The sequence below is a fragment of the Chiloscyllium plagiosum genome, unplaced genomic scaffold, assembly GCF_037043375.1.
Source record: "Chiloscyllium plagiosum isolate Xiang-an unplaced genomic scaffold, Cpla_swu_hap1 HiC_scaffold_32, whole genome shotgun sequence".
NCBI lineage: Eukaryota > Metazoa > Chordata > Chondrichthyes > Orectolobiformes > Hemiscylliidae > Chiloscyllium > Chiloscyllium plagiosum.
In genome coordinates, this window is record NW_028270170.1 from 35246877 (window position 1) to 35267612 (window position 20736).

At 41.6% G+C, this 20736-nt stretch overlaps 1 protein-coding gene across 1 annotated transcript in view; it reads left to right on the top strand.

Annotated features, from left to right (window-relative positions):
• fam171a2a (family with sequence similarity 171 member A2a) overlaps positions 1-20736 on the top strand; it is a 316435-nt gene that overhangs the window by 205558 nt on the left and 90141 nt on the right. The window contains exons 4-5 of the mRNA XM_043675236.2: positions 8775-8933; positions 12571-12747. Coding sequence (XP_043531171.2) covers positions 8775-8933; positions 12571-12747 — 336 coding nt within the window. The remainder of the gene's footprint in view (positions 1-8774; positions 8934-12570; positions 12748-20736) is intronic.

Below are 20736 nucleotides of genomic sequence, written 5' to 3' on the forward strand. Positions count from 1 at the left end.
TATCTTGTGAGGAAGGGTTGAATGGCCTGAGGCTGTATCCATTGGAGTTGAGGAAAATGAAAGGTGATCTTACTGTAACATACAGAGGCTGAGGGAACTTGACAAGATTGGATGCTGAAAGAATATATTTCCCTTGTGGGTGAGACTGGAACTTGGGGACACAGGAGAAAAATAAATGGTCATCTATTTAGTCAGTAGATTTCGTTTTTCTAACCAGGCACTGAATATTTGGAACTTTCTTCACTAGAAAGTGCTGGAGGCAGGGCCATGTAATATGTTTAAAGTAGAGGTGGTTAGTTCCTTGAGTAAGAAGGGAGTCGAAGGTTTTTATAGGAGGCAATGGCCAAGTGGTATTATCACTGGGCTGTTAATTCAAAAACTCAGGTAATGTTCTGGGGACCAGGATTCAAATTCTGCCATGGCAGATGGTGGAATTTGAATTCAATATTTATGGGCGGCACGGTGGCTCAGTGGTTAACACTGCTGCCTCACAGCGCCAGGGACCCAGGTTTGATTCCCGCCTCGGGCGACTGTCTGTGTGGAGTTTGCACATTCTCCGTGTCTGCGTGCATTTCCTCCGGGTGCTCCAGTTTCTCCCACAATCCAACGATGTGCAGGTCAGGTGAACTGGCCATGCTAAATTGCCCATAGTGTTAGGTGCATTAGTCAGGGGTAAATATAGGGTAGGGGAATTGGTCTGGGTGGGTTACTCTTTGGAGGATCAATGTGGACTTGTTGGGCCGAAGGGCCTGTTTCCACACTGTAGGGAATCTAATCATATCAGATGGAACGTCAATTTGAGGCCACAATCCTACAGAACAACCGAGCAAGCTGAAAGAAAAGAATGGCCTACTCTTCCTATTTCATATATTTGGATGTCCATTTCTCCTTAAGAGTATATGATCGTCCTCAGAGGAGCAGTGCCAACCTTCCTCACTGCTCTACATTGACCATGTTTAAGAAGTTTATTGTATCCAGAGAGTTGGACGATTGGGTGAACTATTGGAAGAGTTTGCAGGATGATTAGCAGATCATAACGTGAATACTTCTTTCATGGCATGAACATCTTCATATCAACCTTATGGTGGTTAGCTTTATACACTGAGAGAGACATGTCTGGGTGCCACAGCTTATGTTTTTGAGAGGGAGATGGGTGTGGCAAGGGTGTATTGAATGCAGCTGTATAGTAAGAAACACCTATATCTCTCATATCCCATTAGAAGCTCATTTGAATTCAAGGCTGGAGCTTTGATGTTCAGTCCATTTAGATTGGAGGCTAGAATCTTCCATTTACATTGCAAATCTTGCTCATATAATGAAAAGATAGTAAAATACCACCTGAACTGACTTTTCAGCACAAATCTTGCAGCAAGCCTTGCTCAGAAATCAAGTGTCCGAGGACATATTCCCCATCCAGTAAAATCTGATGGCTAGTCATAAGTTGGCGGCTTTCACACATGGCAGCCACATTAAGTAGGCCATGGCTGCTGCCTGGAGGACAGTTCACACTAAAGTGACAAGTAAATGCTTTTTGGGGACAAAGGTCACTGAATGAGAGAGGCTAAGCAAGGAAAAAAGGTGGCAGCTGGGAGCTCTATGTCCAATCCCTTGATCAGGCCCAAAGTATTGTAGCTTGAGGGATCTGGCCTGCAACCAGCCTGCCTTGTGTTACCAGCCTGTGAGCCGACTGGTAAAAGTGCAGCCCAGTTGGGAATAGGCCTAGTTAGAGGTAATTTAGTCAGGGATAAATATAGGATAATAAGGGAAGAGGAATGTATCTGCGTGGGTTACTCTTTGGAGGGTCATAGAGTCATAGAGATGTACAGCATGGAAACAGACCCTTCGGTCCAACCCGTCCATGCCAACCAGATATCCCAACCCAATCTAGTCCCACCTGCCCATATCCCTCCAAACCCTTCCTATTCATATATCCATCCAAATGCCTCTTAAATGTTGCAATTGTATCAGCCTCCACCACTTCGTCTGGCAGCTCATTCCATATCCGTACCATCCTCTGCGTGAGAAAGTTACCCCGTAGGTCTCTCTTATATCTTTCCCCTCTCACCCTAAACCTATGCCGTCTAGTTCTGGACTCCCCGATCCCAGAGAAAAGACTTTGCCTATTTACCCTATCCATGCCCCTCATAATTTTATAACCCCTCAGCCTTCGACGCTCCAGAGAAAACAGCCCCAGCCTGTTCAGCCTCTCCCTATAGCTCAAATCCTCCAACCCTGGCAACATTAAACATCACACAACACCAGGTTATAGTCTAACAGGTTTAATTGGAAGTACGCTAGCTTTTGGAGCGCCACTCCTTCATCAGGTGGTTGTGGAACCACCTGATTAACCACAACCACCTAATGAAGGAGCGGCGCTCCAAAAGCTAGTGTGCTTCCAATTAAACCTGTTAGACTATAACCTGGTGTTGTGTGATTTTTTAACTTTGTACATCCCAGTCCAACATCGGCATCTCCAAATCATGAGGTAACCCTCTATCTCACCTAAAAGATAACGTGTCTGACAATGCAGTACCCCTCACTACTGCACTAAAATGTTAGTCTAGGTTAGTTGCTCAGGCTTTTGAAGTGCAAGTTGAAACTAATGTTTCAGAAACAAGATTGCAGTTGTTGATACCTTGTGATAGGACTTCTTAAAGTATTTCCACTTTAGCTGTGTGCAGTATGAGGATATTCACTAGGCCATTCTAGTAGATATAAGACTATAATTAAAACTCCTAATTCTGTTCAATTTAGCTCAAACTTTATAATCTAACAATCTCAGAGCCTGAATCACAAGTTGTGGGTAAAGATTCTCATCTTGTCCGTCACACATTGCATCCCTTCCATTTAATGTGCCTGGAGAGATTTGATGTCTTCAATTTGGTGAACAGATACCAGGGCAAGACAACAAAAAAAAACTGCAATTTTTACCCACACACTGTTGTTTGAAAGGTATGAATAATTGGAAAGCCTGGAACAGACTAATCTGTGCAAAAAGCATCTTCCTCTCCTGTTTGTTGCTGGTAGTCTCGTTTATAGTGGGAAAGATGCAGCACAGATTCACAACTTGTTTTTAAGCTACAGTTTTGAAGAGTAACTTGAGAGGTTCAGTGTATTTTCTCCAACTGGAGCTGAGAAGGTTATGTAGTGTGACCTGAAAGAGGTGTTCAAGATGAACAAAATATCATGAAGTGGTAATTTCACATGATGCTGCTTAAATAAAAACTTTTTAAAATCTTTCTTCTCTCATATTTTTAAGATGAGAGAAGAAAGATTTAAAAAAGACAAGAAGGGCAGCTTTTTTTACACAGTGTGGTTTGTGTGAATAATAAATATTTGGAGGGCTATGGGCCAAGTATAAATAGGTGGGGCTAGTTTAGTTCGGGGTTATCGTTGGCATGGACTGGTTGGACCAAAGCGTATATTTCCATGCTGTATTACTTGAGATAGAACTTTTCCTGACCCCCACACACCTTGGAACATTGTAAAGTCAATGGGGTACTTTAGAAGTGTCAACATTGTTATAATGTAGGAAACAAGGGCTAGTGCAATTGGACCAGGAAGTCTATATGAAGAAATGCACTTTAGGGGTTGAATGACCTGATTCTAAATAGTAGTGTTAAGTTATTCAATGTTTAGCAGCAACTGCTGTGGTCCTGTCACAGAGGAACTGGAATATTCTGAATTGGTGTGTTCTCTTTATTTGTGGATTGAAGTATTGGCACCATTGCTTCAACGGTAGGCCAAGCTCCTGTCGCTGATGGCACTGTAATATAGCCTAAGTTGCTCATTTATTTTGCAGTGTAGAATTCTCAATATTCAGCAAGGTTTGGGAGTCAGCATTCTGTGCCAGTTATAGGGAGTTCAGAATAATCAAAATCAATAATTTAAAAAATCGTTCAACTGATGGCCAAAGCCAAGAAAAATGTTGCTTTTATTTAAAATTCCTTGGCTAAAGTGGAGGACAGCACCAAGTATGAAAAGTAGTAGTAGTTTGGGTTTGGAAAAACTGAGAGGAAAGAGGAAAAAATATCTACCTTTAGATTACATTCACTACAGAATGGAAACAAGCCATTTGGCCCAACAAATCCACACCGAACCTCCAAAGAGTAACCCCCCAGACCCAATCCCTCGTTCTATATTTACCCCTGACTAATGCATCTAACACTATGGGCAATCTCGCATGGCCAATTCACCTAACCTGGGAGGAAACGGTGTGGGCGGCACGGTGGCACAGTGGTTAGCACTGCTGCCTCACAGCGCCAGAGACCCGGGTTCAACTCCACTGACTGTGTGGAGTTTGCACATTCTCCCCGTGTCTGCTTGGGTTTCCTCCGGGTGCTCCGGTTTCCTCCCACAGTCCAAAAAAGTGCAGGTCAGGTGAATTGGCCATGCTAAATTGCCCGTAGTGTTAGGTGCAGGGGTAAATGTAGGGGAATGGGTCTGGGTGGATTGCGCTTCGGCGAGTTGGTGTGGACTTGTTGGGCCGAAGGGCCTGTTTCCACACTGTAAGTAATCTAATCTAATCTAATCTAATCTAATCTAAAGAAATGGGAGCACTTGGAGGAAACCCATGCACACACGGGGAGAATGTACAAACTCCACACAGACAGTCGCCTGATGTGGGAATCGAACCCAGGTTCCTGGCACTGTGAGGGAGCAGTGCCAACCACGAAGCCAGCGAGCCACATTGCTGTGCAGTTGAAACTGTGAAGAAGGAAACAAGATAGGTAGACAAATTAGGAGACAAGAAAGAATGAGTAGGAAGTTTAAAGAACCACTGATTGTTGCAGTGATGATAAAATTTGTAGTCTATGGGAGAGAATTGATCAAGGACAAAAATGAGAGAATAACACTGTTTGGTGCAACAAGATTTTTCATGTGTGGAGTTTAATGTGAAAGAAGAGTTTTCTGGTAACATGATGCTTCCACCACTGAGTGGGGCTTGAGTCGAAAGAAAGAGAAGATCAAGAATCTTTACAAAAGTTAGACAGATTGTTGCAACATGTAAGAGAATCTCAGGCTGTGGGGGACAGTCAGCAAAGTGCAGTTTGGACACAAGTGTTTAACAGAATTAACTTAAACATTAACTTGTCATTTTCCAAGTGAGGTACTTTTGTGAAGATTTACCATTTTTAAATACAGTGTTATCTTTGCCACATTTTAACGCAATATATCTAGGCCCTCCCCTCTTTTGATTTTTTTTCGTGAGATCAACCTGGTATAGAGATGTAAACACTCCTGCTCGCATACTCTCGCACTGTCGCACATTCACAGTCTCATGCACGCTCCCACTCCCTCTTCTCCAGGAGCAAGTGGAACTTGAACCCAGTCTTCCTAGCTCAGAGGTACGGACGCTACCACTATGCCACAAGAACCCCAATACCCCCCCCCCGACACACACACACACACACACACACACACACACACACACACACACACACACACACACACACACACACACACACACACACACACACACACACACACACACACACACACACACACACACCTTTTGATGCATTATTTCTACTCACCCTTCAGAGATTATACACCTGTAGAGCAGCTGAGATATAAACCCAGGCCACCCAATCCAAGAGCCCTCTGTTCATCTTTTGAATTTTTATTGACCTATTTTCCTCCCATCCTTTGACAATTTTAATGAAATTATATAATCCCTATTGTATAGAAGTCGGCTAATCGGGCCCTTCAAGTCTACACCGACCCTCCAGAGAGCATCCCTCCAGACCCATCCTCCTGTACCTCTGCATTTCCTATGGCTAATCCGCCTGGCCTGCACATTCCTGGACACTACAAGGCAATTTAGCATGGCCAATTCACCTAACCTGCACATCTTTCGTACTGTGGGAGGAAACCGGAGCACCCGGAGGAAACCCACACAGACATGGGGAGAATGTGCGAACTCCGCACAGACAGTGATCCACAGCTGAAATTGAACCTGGGTTCCTGGTGTTGCTTCTAACCACTGAGTGCTAACCACATTGTAGACCCCTATCATTCCGAGCTTGGAAGGAGCTAGCTGAGTCTGCATAACCTGACTAGTGACCAAAAAAGATGAAGGAAGCAAAATAAGCTCAAGCTTATTTTGAGCCAGTTTATTATTCACAGCCTGATTTGGCCATCGCAATTGTTGTGGCTGACGAGATGGAGAGGGAAGCTGCTAGATTCCGAGAGTCTACAAGAATCTTCAGTTGAATGTCAGATATTGGATGCAAATTTTTGATGTCACTTGTCTTCACTATTCTTCCTTGAAGCCAAAGAATACTGAGTGCACACAAAACCTGCTGAGATCTAGAAATTTTGTTGCTTGATGCTTTTCACAGACATTATTCTGAACAATAGAATTTTAAGAACCAGAGAGTGAAGAGGCACAAAATAAAAATTAATCAGCAAGAAAGAAAGTAAATAGAAAGAAGACAAGGAAAAGCAGAACAGAGAAAGAAGAACAAAAAATAAAGGAAATATGGAAGACTGGGATTAAACAAAGAATCAATCAGAAGGCCAAGGTGCTAAATATTGGAATATATAATGATACATGTAATTTTAGAAGTCTGAATTAGATTTGTTTGTAAATATAGATCAAAGGGAATAAAGCTAATTCTTAATGGACTAATTCCATTTTCTTTGGACTAATTATCATTGTAAATGGCCTTCCAAGCAGGCTAGTGGTCTGAGGTTCACAAAATATTGTTAAAAGTGCCTTGGTTAGCAAGTGCAATGCATCAGGTAGAGACCTTCCAAATCATACACCATCCTGATTTGGAATCTCATCATCATTCCTTCATTGGCAAGATTCTGGAAACCCCTCTCTAGCAGCACCATGGGTGTACCTACACCTCATGGAGCACAGTGGTTTAAGAAGCCAGCTTCTCTAAGACAATAAGTGACAGATGATAATTATTTCCAGTTTTCAGGAACATTCCAGGAACAAAACAAAAGTCGAAAAATCTACATGGAAGCAAATAGGAAAAAAATCACTCTGGGTATTGGGGAATTGCAAGATGAATACACTGTGCTCAAGAGTGGACCTTGATGTTAATGGTGGTGCAGAACTGAGCTGTACACAGTACTGTACGTGCTGCTTCAAGACCCCTGATTTAGAAGATCTCCATTGGGGGCAACTGACCTTGAGTCTCTGGGCTAAAGGAAAGGTGAATTATATAAAGTTCCCCTCCTCTGAATAGCATGGGGTTAGTCTTCATTCTTGTGATGCCCCCTGTATTTATGGAGCCTGCTATCTAGGGTCACTCAGGAACACGTAAAGTAGGAGTGGAAGTAGGCCATTTTGGTCCTTCGAGCTTACTCTGCCAATCAGCAAGGTCTGAGCTAATCAGTGTTGCATTCATATCTACCCCAATAGCCTTTCCATTCCTAACCTAATAAGAATCTATCTATATCTGCCTTAAAAATATACCCTGCCTCTACCACCACCTGAGGCAGCGTTCCAAAGATGCACAAACCTCCAAAGGAACAGTTTCTCCTCCACTCTGTTCTGAAGAGCTACTGCTAATTTTAAAACCATATTCCCCATTTCAGGACTCCTTTCCCTATCTACCTTGTCAAGGATTTTAAATGCTTCAGTCAAGTCATCCCCTCACTCTTCTAATCTGCAGTGAATTCAAGTCCTCATAAGGCAACTCACTCATTCCAGATATTAAACAAGTAAACCTCTGCCACCTCCATCACACTTACATCCTTCTATAAATAGGTGATCAAGGCTGTGCACAGTATTCAAGGTCTCACCTTGACTCCTTACCATTCTGTTCAATTCCTCACGTAATAAAGGACAGGATCCCATTAGTTTTTCTGAAGAATGGCAATGGGCAGGATTTGGCACTGCAGGGAGTCCCAGGAATCTGATCTTAGCAAGAAAAGGGGATGAATGCGATGATAAATAAGGGCACCGAAGGTCAAACGACCTCCGTGGTGAAGCCTGATCCCAAAAGGCAAGCCCTGCAATAACAGGAGTGATAACGGACCTTCATCATGCATATGAGAGATCAACAATGTTGGAAATATAGCCTCATTTCAATAGGGAAAATAAATGATTTTAATACTGGAGGACTTTTCTTTCTTATAACTGTCCCTCCGGTCTTTAATAATGTGAGGAAGGGTCACTTGACCCAAAACATTAACTCTGATTTCTCTCCACAGATACTACCAGACCTGCTGAGCTTTTCCAGCTATTTGTTTTTGGTTTTGATAAGGTGACTCCTGGGAGAAATCTCAGAGAAAGGTGTGTGAATGTTTCACAGGTATCAATAACCCTACCTTGGAACAGGGGGTATTAGGTGGTACCTAATAGTATTATCATTGGATTGTTAATCCAGAGATTCAGGTAATGTTCTGGGGACCTGGGTTTGAATGCCACCACTACAGATGGTGCCATTTGATTTCAATAACAAAAAACAACTGGAGCTAAGAGTCTAATCATGACCATGAAATCCAAGTGTTGTAAAAAGCCATCTGGTTCACTAATGTCCTTCAGAGAAGGAAACTGCCATCTTTACCTGGTCTGGCCGACATATGACTCCAGACCCACAGCAATGTAGGCTCTTAACTGCCCTCTGAGTGAGGAGGCATGGGCAATCAATTCTGGCCTCGCAACAACACCTTCATCCCATGAATGAATAATAAAATAAATCAGGTTTGATTGTGTGTGTCTCGACAGAAATGCTGTAGCATTGCTTTGATGGTCTGATGTAAAACCTATGTATTTTCCAGGCCTCACTGTCTGTTTTCTTCTTACCTAGGTGCCAAGAATCAGCCATGGGTCCAGTTCCAGAGAAAGAACGTTGGGCTTCCAAGGAACACATCCTATAATGATTTGTCTGCTTTCCTAACAACAGCCAACACTGAAATGGAAGTGGAAGGATTCCCCTATCTCTTGGGGTTTGAAGCCAGTGCAACAGGTACTTGAATGTTCTCTCTGCAGTGAACATTGAGCTGCTGACAAACAGGAGGAGCTGGAAGATTACAGAAACTTTACAGACGTGTGATTTGTAAACCATTACTTGCAACATCTGCTGCAACAAGCAAGGATTTGTTGCAACGATTTCTGCAGTACTTAACCCTCAAGTGATCATTTTTGATGATTTGCCACACTTGCTCTCAATGCTACATTGTTTGTTTACAATTTCAGGTTTAATTTCTTTCTTTCTATTCTCTGCCACCTCCGACCTCCTGAGGCCATTCACCATTCCCTGATGGAGGATGGGTGAATGACCTACATCAATTTTAAATTATGAGAGGGGACCACAATGACTTCCTAAATCCTGCACTCTTCCAGTCCCCATGATCATCTTACCTTGTGTGAAGTGACTACCCATCTGACCCCTTCTCTTCCACTGAAAACTTAGGAAAATAAAGAAGTTGCATGTGCAGGGAGTCACAAGTGAGAATAGTCTTTTTCTGTCCTAGTCTACTTAGTAATCAATAAAATTAGCACCGCCTCTTATCCCTCCGAAGACTATGCATCCATCTGACCTTGATTTCATAAATTCTGTTCTTGCTCATGATGCTGTTCAAGTGGAATCAGATAATAGGAAGTGGACAGACAAATGCCTATATCGAAATAAAAGAGTAAGAGTTTATTGCAAATGCATTAAAATGAGCCAATATTTTGTCATTTCTATTCTTGTTCTACTGCGAATAGGACTGGAATAGAAACCTAAAAATTCTTAAAGGGCAAGACAGATCAGATGCAGAAAAGATATTTCCCTGGCAGTGGGGTCTTAAGACATAAACACACAATCTCAAAATAAAGGGTAAGACACTTAGGACTGAGATGAGGAGGAACCACATCATGCAGAATGAGGTAAACCTTTGGAATTCTCTACTCCAGAGAGTTGTAGAAGCTCAGTCGTGAAGCGAGTTAAAGACAGCAGTTGGTAGGTTTTTGGTTGCTAATGACATTAAGAAATATGGGGATAACACAGAATTATGGCATTGAGGTTACTAATCAACCTTAAACCTGAATGGAGAGCAGGCTTGCTGGGCTGAATGGCCTATTCCTACTCCTATGTTCCTAAGACCTAATGTGGATGCAAAGTAAATAGAAAGTCTGTCATTTCACAAGTGTCCTTCGTTTTATAGTTCAGTCTCAGGATACAGCATGTCCAGAAAGGCGAACACATACTGCCTGCAGAGTCTTGAAAAGGTAGTGATGGGGTTTTATCATGAACCTCAACAGTCCATGTGGCAAAGGTTCTCTCTCAATGGGAAAGTCAGCAGTTTGGAGTTTTTAATCTATGGACAATAAAGGAATTACCACTTATTCAAAAGTCATGATGATGTGAGTGGAGGTGATGGTATTTCAATGCCCTCAGATTTCCAGGTGCTAGAACTCACTGGTGCATTTGGTATAATGTATTATGTAGGTAACCAGTTGGTTAGTTGGAATAAGGATTACAGAGAAGGCAGGGAAGTATTATATAAGAGTTTGGGAGGGGTAATGCCTGATGGAATGCAGTAGCAGCATCTACTTTGATGATGAGAAAAGACTTAGTGGGAGAATAAAGTAGGACATCACAGGAGACTTGAGGTTTGATTGTCCCAACAGTCTGTGTAGTTATGTAGATGCTGTTCTTCTAAACTAAAATAGTTGCAGAGAAACAATAAACTATATCTTGTTTACTCCACAAGCCTCCTCATCACTACATACACATGCAAGCACATGCAGACACGTGACCACACACAGCAAACAACACACGACCTTGTGTGCACACACATGACCACACACACACAACCTCATGTGCACTTGACCTCACTCTCAACCACATATGTATGCACACACGTGACCATACACACGTGTGACTGCACACTTTTCTCTCACAGTAGTTGCATCATGATGTATGTTTCTGCTTTCAGACATATTAATAAAGAGGTTTAAAAATTGAGCAAGTTTGTGAATTTCTTTTAACAACCCTTTTGCCAGACCCTTAACCATAGCGAATAGATTTGATTGTTATGTTTTTGAATAGAGTAGTTGGATTATAGACACAAGGATAAACTCTCTCAGGCTTGCTTCTGTTGGAGAGGGTTGGCTGTGGGGAGGCTGACCAGCCTCTGTGATTGGGCCTCATCTGCTGGGAGGTTCTTCATCCATTTAGAGTCACTCGCTGATTGGAGTGGATCGTGAATCTGATCGCCACCTCACAAAAGCCAAGCAGCTGGAGGTTGATGTCAAAACTTCATTTGTATTATAAGAATAAAGAACAGTATAGCAGAGGAACAGTCCCTTCGGCCCACCAAGCCTGCACTGACATATGACACCTTTCTAAACCAAAAGCCTTTGCCTCTGTATCCCTTGATTCCCTATTTATGTAACTGCCAGTATGCCTCTTAAATATTGTTATTGTCTCTGCTTCTGCCACCTCCACTGGCAGCACATTGCAGGCACTTACCACCCTCTGGGTTTAAAAAATCTTGCCCCTCACATCACCTTTAAACTTTCACCCCTTTTACCTTAAACACTTGTCACTTAATTGATATTTCCATCCTAGGAAAAGATTCCGACTGTCCATTCTATCCATACCTCTCATAATTTTGCAAACTTCTATCAGGTCAGCCTCTGACGTTCAAGTCAAAACAAGCCAAGTTTGTCCAATTTCTGATTACAGATAAACCCTCCAAACCAGGCAACGTCCAGGTAAACCCTTACTCTGTTTTCTCCAAAGTCTGCACATCATTTTGGTAGCATGGTGACCAGAACTGTATGCAATATTCTAAATGTGGCCAAACTAAAGTTCTATACCGTTGCAACATGACTTGCCAATTTTTATGCTCAGTGCCCTGACCAATCAAGACATGCAAGTCATACACCTTCATGATTATCTTATCCTTGTGTTGTCACTATCTTGTGTTGTCTCTTTCAGGGAACTGTGGGCCTATACGCCTAGATCTCTCTCTATGTTGACGTGACTAAGAGTTCTGCCATTTACTGCATACTTTCCTCCTGCATTAGATGTTCCAAAACACAGTTGTCCGGATTAAATTCCATCTGCCATTTCTCCACACAAGTCTCCAACATGTCTAATCCTGCTGTATCATTGACAATCCTCCTCACTATTTGCAGCTCCTCCAATATTTGTGTTTTATGCAAACTTGCTAATCAGAACATCTACATTCTCCTCCAAATCATTTCTATGTATTACAACAGGGGTCTTAACCCCGGATTCCTGTGGAGCACCACTGGTCACAGATCTCCAGTCAGTAAAACAGCCTTCCATCACTACTGTCTGTCTTCTATGACAAAGCCAGCTCTGTATTCATCTTATCAGTTCACCATGTGACTTCACTTTTTGTATCAGCCTGCTATGAGGGACTTTTGTCAAAGGCCTTGCTAAAGTCCATGTAGACAACATCCACCACCTTGCCTTCATCAATCATTTTCCTCAAAACTCAATCAGGTTTGTGAGATATGATCTCCCCCGCACAAAGCCATGCTGTCTATCGCTCATAAGTGCATATTTTTTCCACATGTGAGTAACATAGCTTGTAACAAATTGACTTTATAACATACTGAATGTTTTGTTTTGTTTTTAATAGTTAACCACTCCAGGCTTGAACTGATCCCAGTGGCTGCAATCAGTATTCACCTGTTCACCAGAAATGGTTCTGCCATTGAAGTGTCAGGCCCCATTCAAGTGTCAGTCCCTCTCCCAGCTGACAGCATTGTGACAACAGCTAGAGACATCCCAGCATGGAAGTTTGACAGGAAGAGTGGTGAGTAGCCACAGATTTTATTCATTGAAGCAAACAAGTGACATTTCAGACATTAAAAATTACATACCACTGAAAACCCATGGCGAACCATGTGGCATTTGTGGAGAGAGAAACATACTGTGAAAGATCTTTAGGACCCTGGATCAATCTTGTGATGATGATGCCATAGAAATGCCCTCCACTGGGTATAAGTAATGCAGTGTGGGTGGATTTAGTGAGATAAGTGTTGGTGTGGATTATAGAAAAGTATGCTGTGGAGCATATTGAGTGGAAGAGTTATGATTAAACAGTATTCAAATGGAATTGTATCTCCCCAAAATGTAATTATAAGTCAGCACTTTCTATGTCTATGATTATCCTGTATAGCTGTATTTCACATTAATGTATAACAAATAGTGTTACTTGATGTCTGTGCCTAGAGACAGTTCTTGATTTTGCCTTTTCCTCAAACTCCGTGTGGCATCAAATCACATAACAGAAGAAAGGAGAGTTATCGTGTTTGAGTTCATGAGTTTTTGTTATTATATTTCAGTTTATTTTAGCAGATGTCCATCGGGTGTGGACATCACTAACAAAGCTGTTGCCTGTATGTTGCCTTTGAGAAGAGGCTGCCATACTGATTTCTTCATCCTTTGCGGTTTCAGCGATATGAATATATTCACTGTGCTATTAAGGAGGGTCTTTGGCTAGATACTGATGAAAGGTCATTGATATAGCCAAGTCAGGATAGGCTGCAACTTGGAAGAGTTCAGTAGTTGCAGATGATTGTGTTCCCATGCATCTGCTGTCTTTGTACCTGTAACTGGTGGAACTCACTAGGTTGAAATTGAGTGAATACATTTTCTACAGACTGAGGAGCACATTGCTTTTCATGTTTCATTTTATGGATCCAGAGATATTCAAGTGACTTCTGATCAAGTTAACAAGTTGCCATTCCTTATTTATCTATATTTCTCACATTCTAATTTCTAATCCTTTCCAGCTAAAATCTGTGTTTATTTTTCTTTAAGACTCTGAAAACGAGACCCAACCACCTAAGGTTATCACATTACTGATTGGATGTCAGTCAGGTTGTTACTTCATCTCAATCCAGCTGACATTTTTCCTCGGTCTCTACTAAATGTAGCTGAAGGAAAGCCACACTTTAACTTTGCTACCGATATTGTAGGAAATACTGGTCTTGTGTTTCTTTTTTGTAATGAACAAATTAATCTCTCTGCCGTCGTTCTTATACAGAATTAAAGTAAAAGTTAGAATTGAATAGATGACAGGCTAGCTTTGCCATATTTGTGCAGTAAATGCTCTGTGTCCGATTTGACCCTGAGCTGAACTCTCAGTCCTCATCTTCCTAATACACTGAAACTTTCTGCCTTTGCATCCATAATATCATCCGTCTCCAATGCTTACCTCAGCTCACCTGTAGCTTGCATCCCCAGATATGCTGGTTACCTCCAGGTTAACCCAACAAGAATCCTGGGCTTGACAATTGCAGCTGTGAGGACAGGTTAGATCAAGTCATAGAGCTGTACATCATGGAAACAGAGCTTTCAGTCCAACTCGGCCAGATATCCTGAATTAATCCAGTCCCATTTACCAGCATTTGGTCCTTATCCTTCTAACCTCTTCCTGTTCACATACCCAGATGCCTTTTAAATGTTGCAATTGTACCAACCTCCACCACTTCCTCTGCAGCTCATTCCATTTGTTTTCATTGGAACAGAGAATGTTGGTAGGTAAATTATTTCAGGTTTACAAAAAAAATGAGCAACTTTGGTAAAGTGGAAAAGAAAGATGCCTTTCTCCCAGTGGAGAGGTTAATTACCAGGGGGAGCAGATTTAAGGTGCACAATAGAAGGGGATCATCAGGAAATATACTTTTACCCAGAAGCCAGTGGGTGTTGAGAATTCCTCGCCCAGTATGGTGGTCAAGGTGGAAACCTTCACCTCATTTTCAAACAAATGTGGATCTGCAGCTGAAGCACTGTCGCCTGCTAGGCCATGGACATAGTGCAATTCGAACGGGCAACTCATTTATTCATCCAGCACTGAAATGATGGGCTGAACGGCCTTTTGCTACCCTGCAACCTTTTAGTGTTTGTAATGCTGCAATCCCTTCATATTCACTCCATAAAATGAGCTCTTCCAAAAAATCCAAAAGAGCCACTGGACCCGAAACGTTAACCCTGATTTCTCTCCACTGATGCTGCCCGACCTGCTGAGTTTTACCAGCAATTTCTGTTTTTCTTTCAGATTTCTCGCATCCCCAGTTCTTTCAGTTTTCATTTAGTTCTTCAAAAGTCAGCTGTGTGCATCCAAATTCGCGCCGATATCCATTCACTCATTGTCTCTCCGCCCATTGTGCAATCACCATATTGAAAACTTAAGAATATTATGCAATGTATAAACATAGAGTCATAGAATCACACAGGTGACCCACCTCCCGTGAAAAAAAATGCCTCTTATGTGTTTTTTAAATCTCCTTAAAAATGTGCCCCTTAGTCTTGAAATTCCCCAACCTAGGGAAAAAGCAACTACCATTCACTCAATCTATACTTCTCATTATTTTATAAACTTCTATAAGATCATCTCTCAAATTCTCACGGCTTCAGTGGAAAAACTCCCAGCCTATCCATCCTTTCTTTATAACTCGCATCTTCCATATCCAGCAACATTCTGGTAAATCTCTCCTGATTCCCCTCCAGCTTGATAATGTCATTCCCACAATGGGGCAACCAGAACTGGATACAGTATTCCAGGAGAGGCCTCGCTAATGTCCTATACAACCGCAACATGACTTCCCTACTCCTATACTGAAAGGACTGAGGAATGAAGGCAAACGTGCCAAACGCGTTTTTAACCACGCTGTCTATGACACAAACTTCAAAGAATTATATACCTGCACCTCCAGGTCCCTCTGTTCTACAACACTACCCAAGACCCTACCATTAATTGTATAAGTCCTACCATTGTTCATTGTGCAATAATGCAATACCTGGCATTTCTCCAGATCGAACTCCATCTGCCATTTTTCAGCCCATTAACTAATTTGATCAAGATCCTTTTGTAATCGTGGTTGTGGGTATGTTCGCCAAGCTGGGAAGTTGATTTGCAGACGTTTCGTCCCCTGTCCAGGTGACATCTTCAGTACTTTGAAGCCTCCTGTAATGTGCTGCTATACTGTGTCTTCTGGAATTTATTTGGTTCCATTTCTGCTGCTTCCGGATACCAGTTCTGGTTGCTCGTTGTAGTGGCCGGGATATTGGGTCTTTGTCAACGTGCTTGTTAGTGTCTGTGAATGAGTGCCATGCTTTTAGGAATTCTCTGGCTTGTCCTATGTTTAGCTTAGCCTACGATTGTTGTGTTGTCCCAGTTGAATTTGTGGTCTTTGCCATCTGTATGTATGGTTATGTTATGACACAGGGTAAACCCTCCTGCTTAATTTAAACCAGCAACACAGAAAAGATTTATCTCGTGCAGTAATTTGTGAAAATTCAAGAGGCCAAGAACTATGTAAAGTAAAAATTAACAACTTTATTTCTGAAAATATAACAGAGAATAATTAACTAGCAACTATTTACACCTGCTTCCTCTAACCTATCTTTTACCTTCCCTTCTATAATAATAGTCTGATAAAAAACCCCTGATTAAGATCTACCCAAAATTCAAGTTTTCAAAAGCAGCCAGCTGTCAAATCTTCTATTTGGATCTTCCTGTGTCGTATTTTCTTCTTCTTAGGAATTATGCTTCACAGATCGATAAAGGTACCTTTAAGAGTCTGCAGATGTCATTAGCTTGGCAGTTCTCCTCCCAACTAGTCAATATTGCCCGGTCTTATCAAAGTATCGGATTGTGTCATTGGCTTTTAAGATTGTCAATATACTCAATTCAAACTTGATTGGAATTTGGTATTTTTTGGGGGCATAATTTAAACCGATTGGTCTAATTGAATCTGCTTTGTCATTTCTAGGCAGCCAGCTAATCTTGCTTTTGACCAAGTGTTGCATTGTTACCTTATTCAGAATACTTGGTGCTGCATCAGGTAGTTCTGCTAGCTGTTAGCTCTCTTAAAGGTACAGTACACCCACATCTTCATAACACATCCCCCCCTTAAGAAAAAATGAACCATCGCAATGAAGATGGCTTCATTTTTTTCCTCTATTCTTCAAACACATTACCCTAACATACAGCTAACTTTAATCTAAGTTCACTCTAACTTCTTTCCACATATATATATAAACATTAAATACAGATAAATCTTATCTAAACTTTATCAGCTAAATCTGCGATAACGCATCTGTGATTACATTCTTACGATGCACAACATGTATGGTTTTTGTAAGACTCCAACGAAATAGTCTCATATTCTTGTCTTTAAAGCATTCTAAGAATGTAAACGGATTGTGATCTATGTGCACAACCTTCTCCGACACATTGTTTGTGACATACACATTAAACTGTTGTAGGCTAGTACCAAACCCAATAGTTCATTTTCAATTGTGGAGTATTTCCTTCGGTGGATGTTGATCTTCTCCAAGAAGTAACCAACTGGCAGTTCAATCCCATCTTCATCTTCCTGTAGCGGTGACTTTAAAAGGTTTTGATAGGTTTGGTGTAGCTAAAACTGGTTTGGTGGTTAATATGGCTTTCAAATGGTCGAATGTGCCTTGGCATGGTTCTGTCCACCGAAACTTTGTGTTCTTCTTCAGCAAATTAGTTAACGATGCCACTACACTGCTGAAATTTGGAACAAACATCCGATATAATCCGCTAACTCCTAAGAATTGAAGCACAACTTTCTTCAAAGTTGGTCGTAGAAATTCCTCAATGGCCTTTGTCTTTGATTTCTGTAGAGTCAACCTTCCATGACCGATGTTATGTCCGGAGAATGTCACCTCTGCTTTCGTGAATTCAGTTTTATTTAAGTTTATCACCAGTTTTGCTTCTTGTCGTCGTTCAAAGAGCTCTGCCAGCTGTACCATATGATTTTTCCAGGACTTACTAAAGATCACTACATTGACCAAATAGGCTGCACAGTTTGTTAACCCAGCCACAATGTGGCAGGTGTGTTCTTAATTCCAAAGGGCATCACTTTAAACTGATATAGCCCATTTAGGGTTACAAACGCAGAAATTTCTTTCGCTGACTCTGGTAAAGGTAACCACGCATTAAGTTCAACTTGGTGATGTAACTGGCTTGTCCGACTTTCTCGATACAGTCCTCCAATCTAGGAATTGGATGTGAGTCCGATTTTGTAACGGCATTGACCTTCCGATAATCCACGCAGAGTCGTTGAGTCCCATCTGGTTTGGGTACTAAGACAATCAGCGAACTCCACTCGCTCTGGCTTGGTTTGATGATATCCTCGTCGAGCATGGTCTCCACCTCCATCTGGACCAGTCTGGCTTTGAAAGGATTAAGTCTTTTATTGGAGCAGTATTCCCTATGTATTCTTCATGTACAATAGCATTAGTCCTCCCCATCTGATTCTTATAAATGTCCTTCTACTGCAGTAACAAATCTTTCAACTGTGTTCTATGCTCCTGAGACAGATAGCTTACTAACCCATCCCAGTCCTCAAGGACTTCTTCATTTTTAATCTATTTTGAGGCACATCAAAATCCACATCATCTGGATTTGATTCCTTACTCTGCAGTAACTAACACCTGTTTCTCCAGTTCTTTCTCTCTTGTATAATACAGTTTCAGCATGTTCACATGGCACACCCATTTTTTTTTTCTATCTGGCATCTTTACTAAATAGTTCACCTGACTCAACTGTTTCCCAATTCGATAGGGACCACTAAACCTGGATTTAAAGGGATCTCCTACCACAAGTAACAGTACTAACTCGTCATCCCCTTGGGAAAATGTCCAAGTCTCTCAGTTTTTGTCTGCCACCTGCTTCATTCTACAATGTGTCCTCTTTAGGTGCTGTTTAGCCATCTCACCTACTCTATTTATTCTCTCCATCACCTCCGATACATAATCTAATTGTGAGATCTCTGACTTTGGTCCTGTCAATTTTTCTCCGATTAATTTCAAAACTTCACTTCACGACCAAATATTAACTCAAAGGGAGTGAACTGAGTAGATTCATTTGGGGTATCTCTAATGGCAAATAATACAAATGGGATACCTTAATCCCAATCATTCAGGTAGTCCTGACAGTATGCTCTCAAAATAGTCATCAAGGTCTGAAGCCACCTTGCTTCATAACCTCCTTAAACAGTCTAGCAGTAAAATGTGACCCGTGGTCCAACTGAATCTCTCTGGGTAGCCCATATTGTGTAAAGAAGCTACTAACTCCACTACCACTTTATTTGCCTTGATACTCTGTAATGGAATTGCCTACAGAGATCTGGTAGACACATCTATTATGGTGAACAAGTACTGGTTCCCACTTTTAGTTTTCGAGAGGGGACCGACACAATCAATTATAAACCGCATGAAATGTTCTTCAAATGTAGGAATTGGCAACAACAGGACTGGTTTTATTACCATCTGTGGCTTCCCTACCATTTGGCATGTATGACTCGTACTGCAAAAGTTAACCACATCCTTGTGCGTTCCAGGCCAATAAAAATGTTTTTGTACCATAGCCTGAGTCTTTCGTATCCATAGGTGACCTCCTACAGGTAGTTCATGTGCTACCTGTAACACCTCCTGTCTGTAAGGTACCGGCAACACAATCTGGTGCACTTCTGCCCATTTCTCCTCTTCACTAACATGCCGTGGTCTCCATTTCCATTTTAGGATTAAATCTTTCAGATGATAACCCTCCGGAATATTCTCTACCTCCTTTTCAGGATATGCATCCACATACATATCTTTTATCATCTTCTCTTGATGTTGTAAGTCCTTTTGCCTTTCAGGAATAACATTCTGTCCCTCTGCCTGTTCAGGTCTTTTCTGCTCCTTTATATCAAACAGGGTATCCGCTAACTGAACTTCAACTTCAACTTCATCTTTCTCTTTACTCTTCGCTTCGTGCAGTGACTTATGATAGTGGGATCTGGTTACTCCATGGTCTGGAAAAATATCAAAATATTTCTGTTTTAACTGTTCAGTTTCTTGGTCTTCCTTGGGCTTATCCACAACAAGGGGTGTCACTCCCACCTTGGATCCTGCCAAATCATTCCCAAGAACAAACTGGATTCCTGGAACTGACACTCTGTCAATCACTCCCACTGTAACTTCCCAGTCTTGAGTTGGCACTCCAATCTAATCTTACATAGGGGAATGCTAAATGTCTGTCCATCTATCCCACAAATTACCACACACTCCGGTAACAGATCAGAAAGAGTGCATACTTGCTCATCCCTTACCATCAGCGACTGGTTAGATCCTGTAGCTCTCAAAATTATAATTTATTGTCCATCTGTCCCTGTTCTTTCTGAGTAAACTTTACCCACAGAGGCAAAGTCTTTGAAGAGATCAACTACAACTAACTCCATACCCAGCCCCTGCCTAGGCTGTGCACATTCCTGCAGCTTCTTGGCTCTTCTTGGGGTCTCTTTTACTACTTTCACTAATGCCACTGGCTTAGCTTCTTTTACCACTTCTTTTCCCACAGTGCCTTTCTTTAACGAACAGCACTGTGACTTTGCGTGTCCCACTTTACCACAGTGGAAACACCTGAGGCCTTTCACCACCTTTCCATCCTCTTGGGCTTTTTTATCCTGTGACAAATTTTTACCAGTACTCTCTACTCTTGGTTTCCTACTGTAGGATCTCTCCTTCTCCCAACTTCTATTCCTCACAGGACGAAAGCTTGTCTTACACATCAACATGTACTCATCTGCTAATTCTGCTGCCCTTCTCATTTCCTGAACTTTCTGTTTCTCCACGTGAATTCTTACCATCTCTGGAAGTGAGTTTTTAAACTCCTCCAGCAGAATAATCTCTCTTCGAGCCTCAAAGATCCTATTTATTTTCAAAACACACATCCATCGATCAAAATGACTATGTTTAATTCTTTCAAACTCAAAAT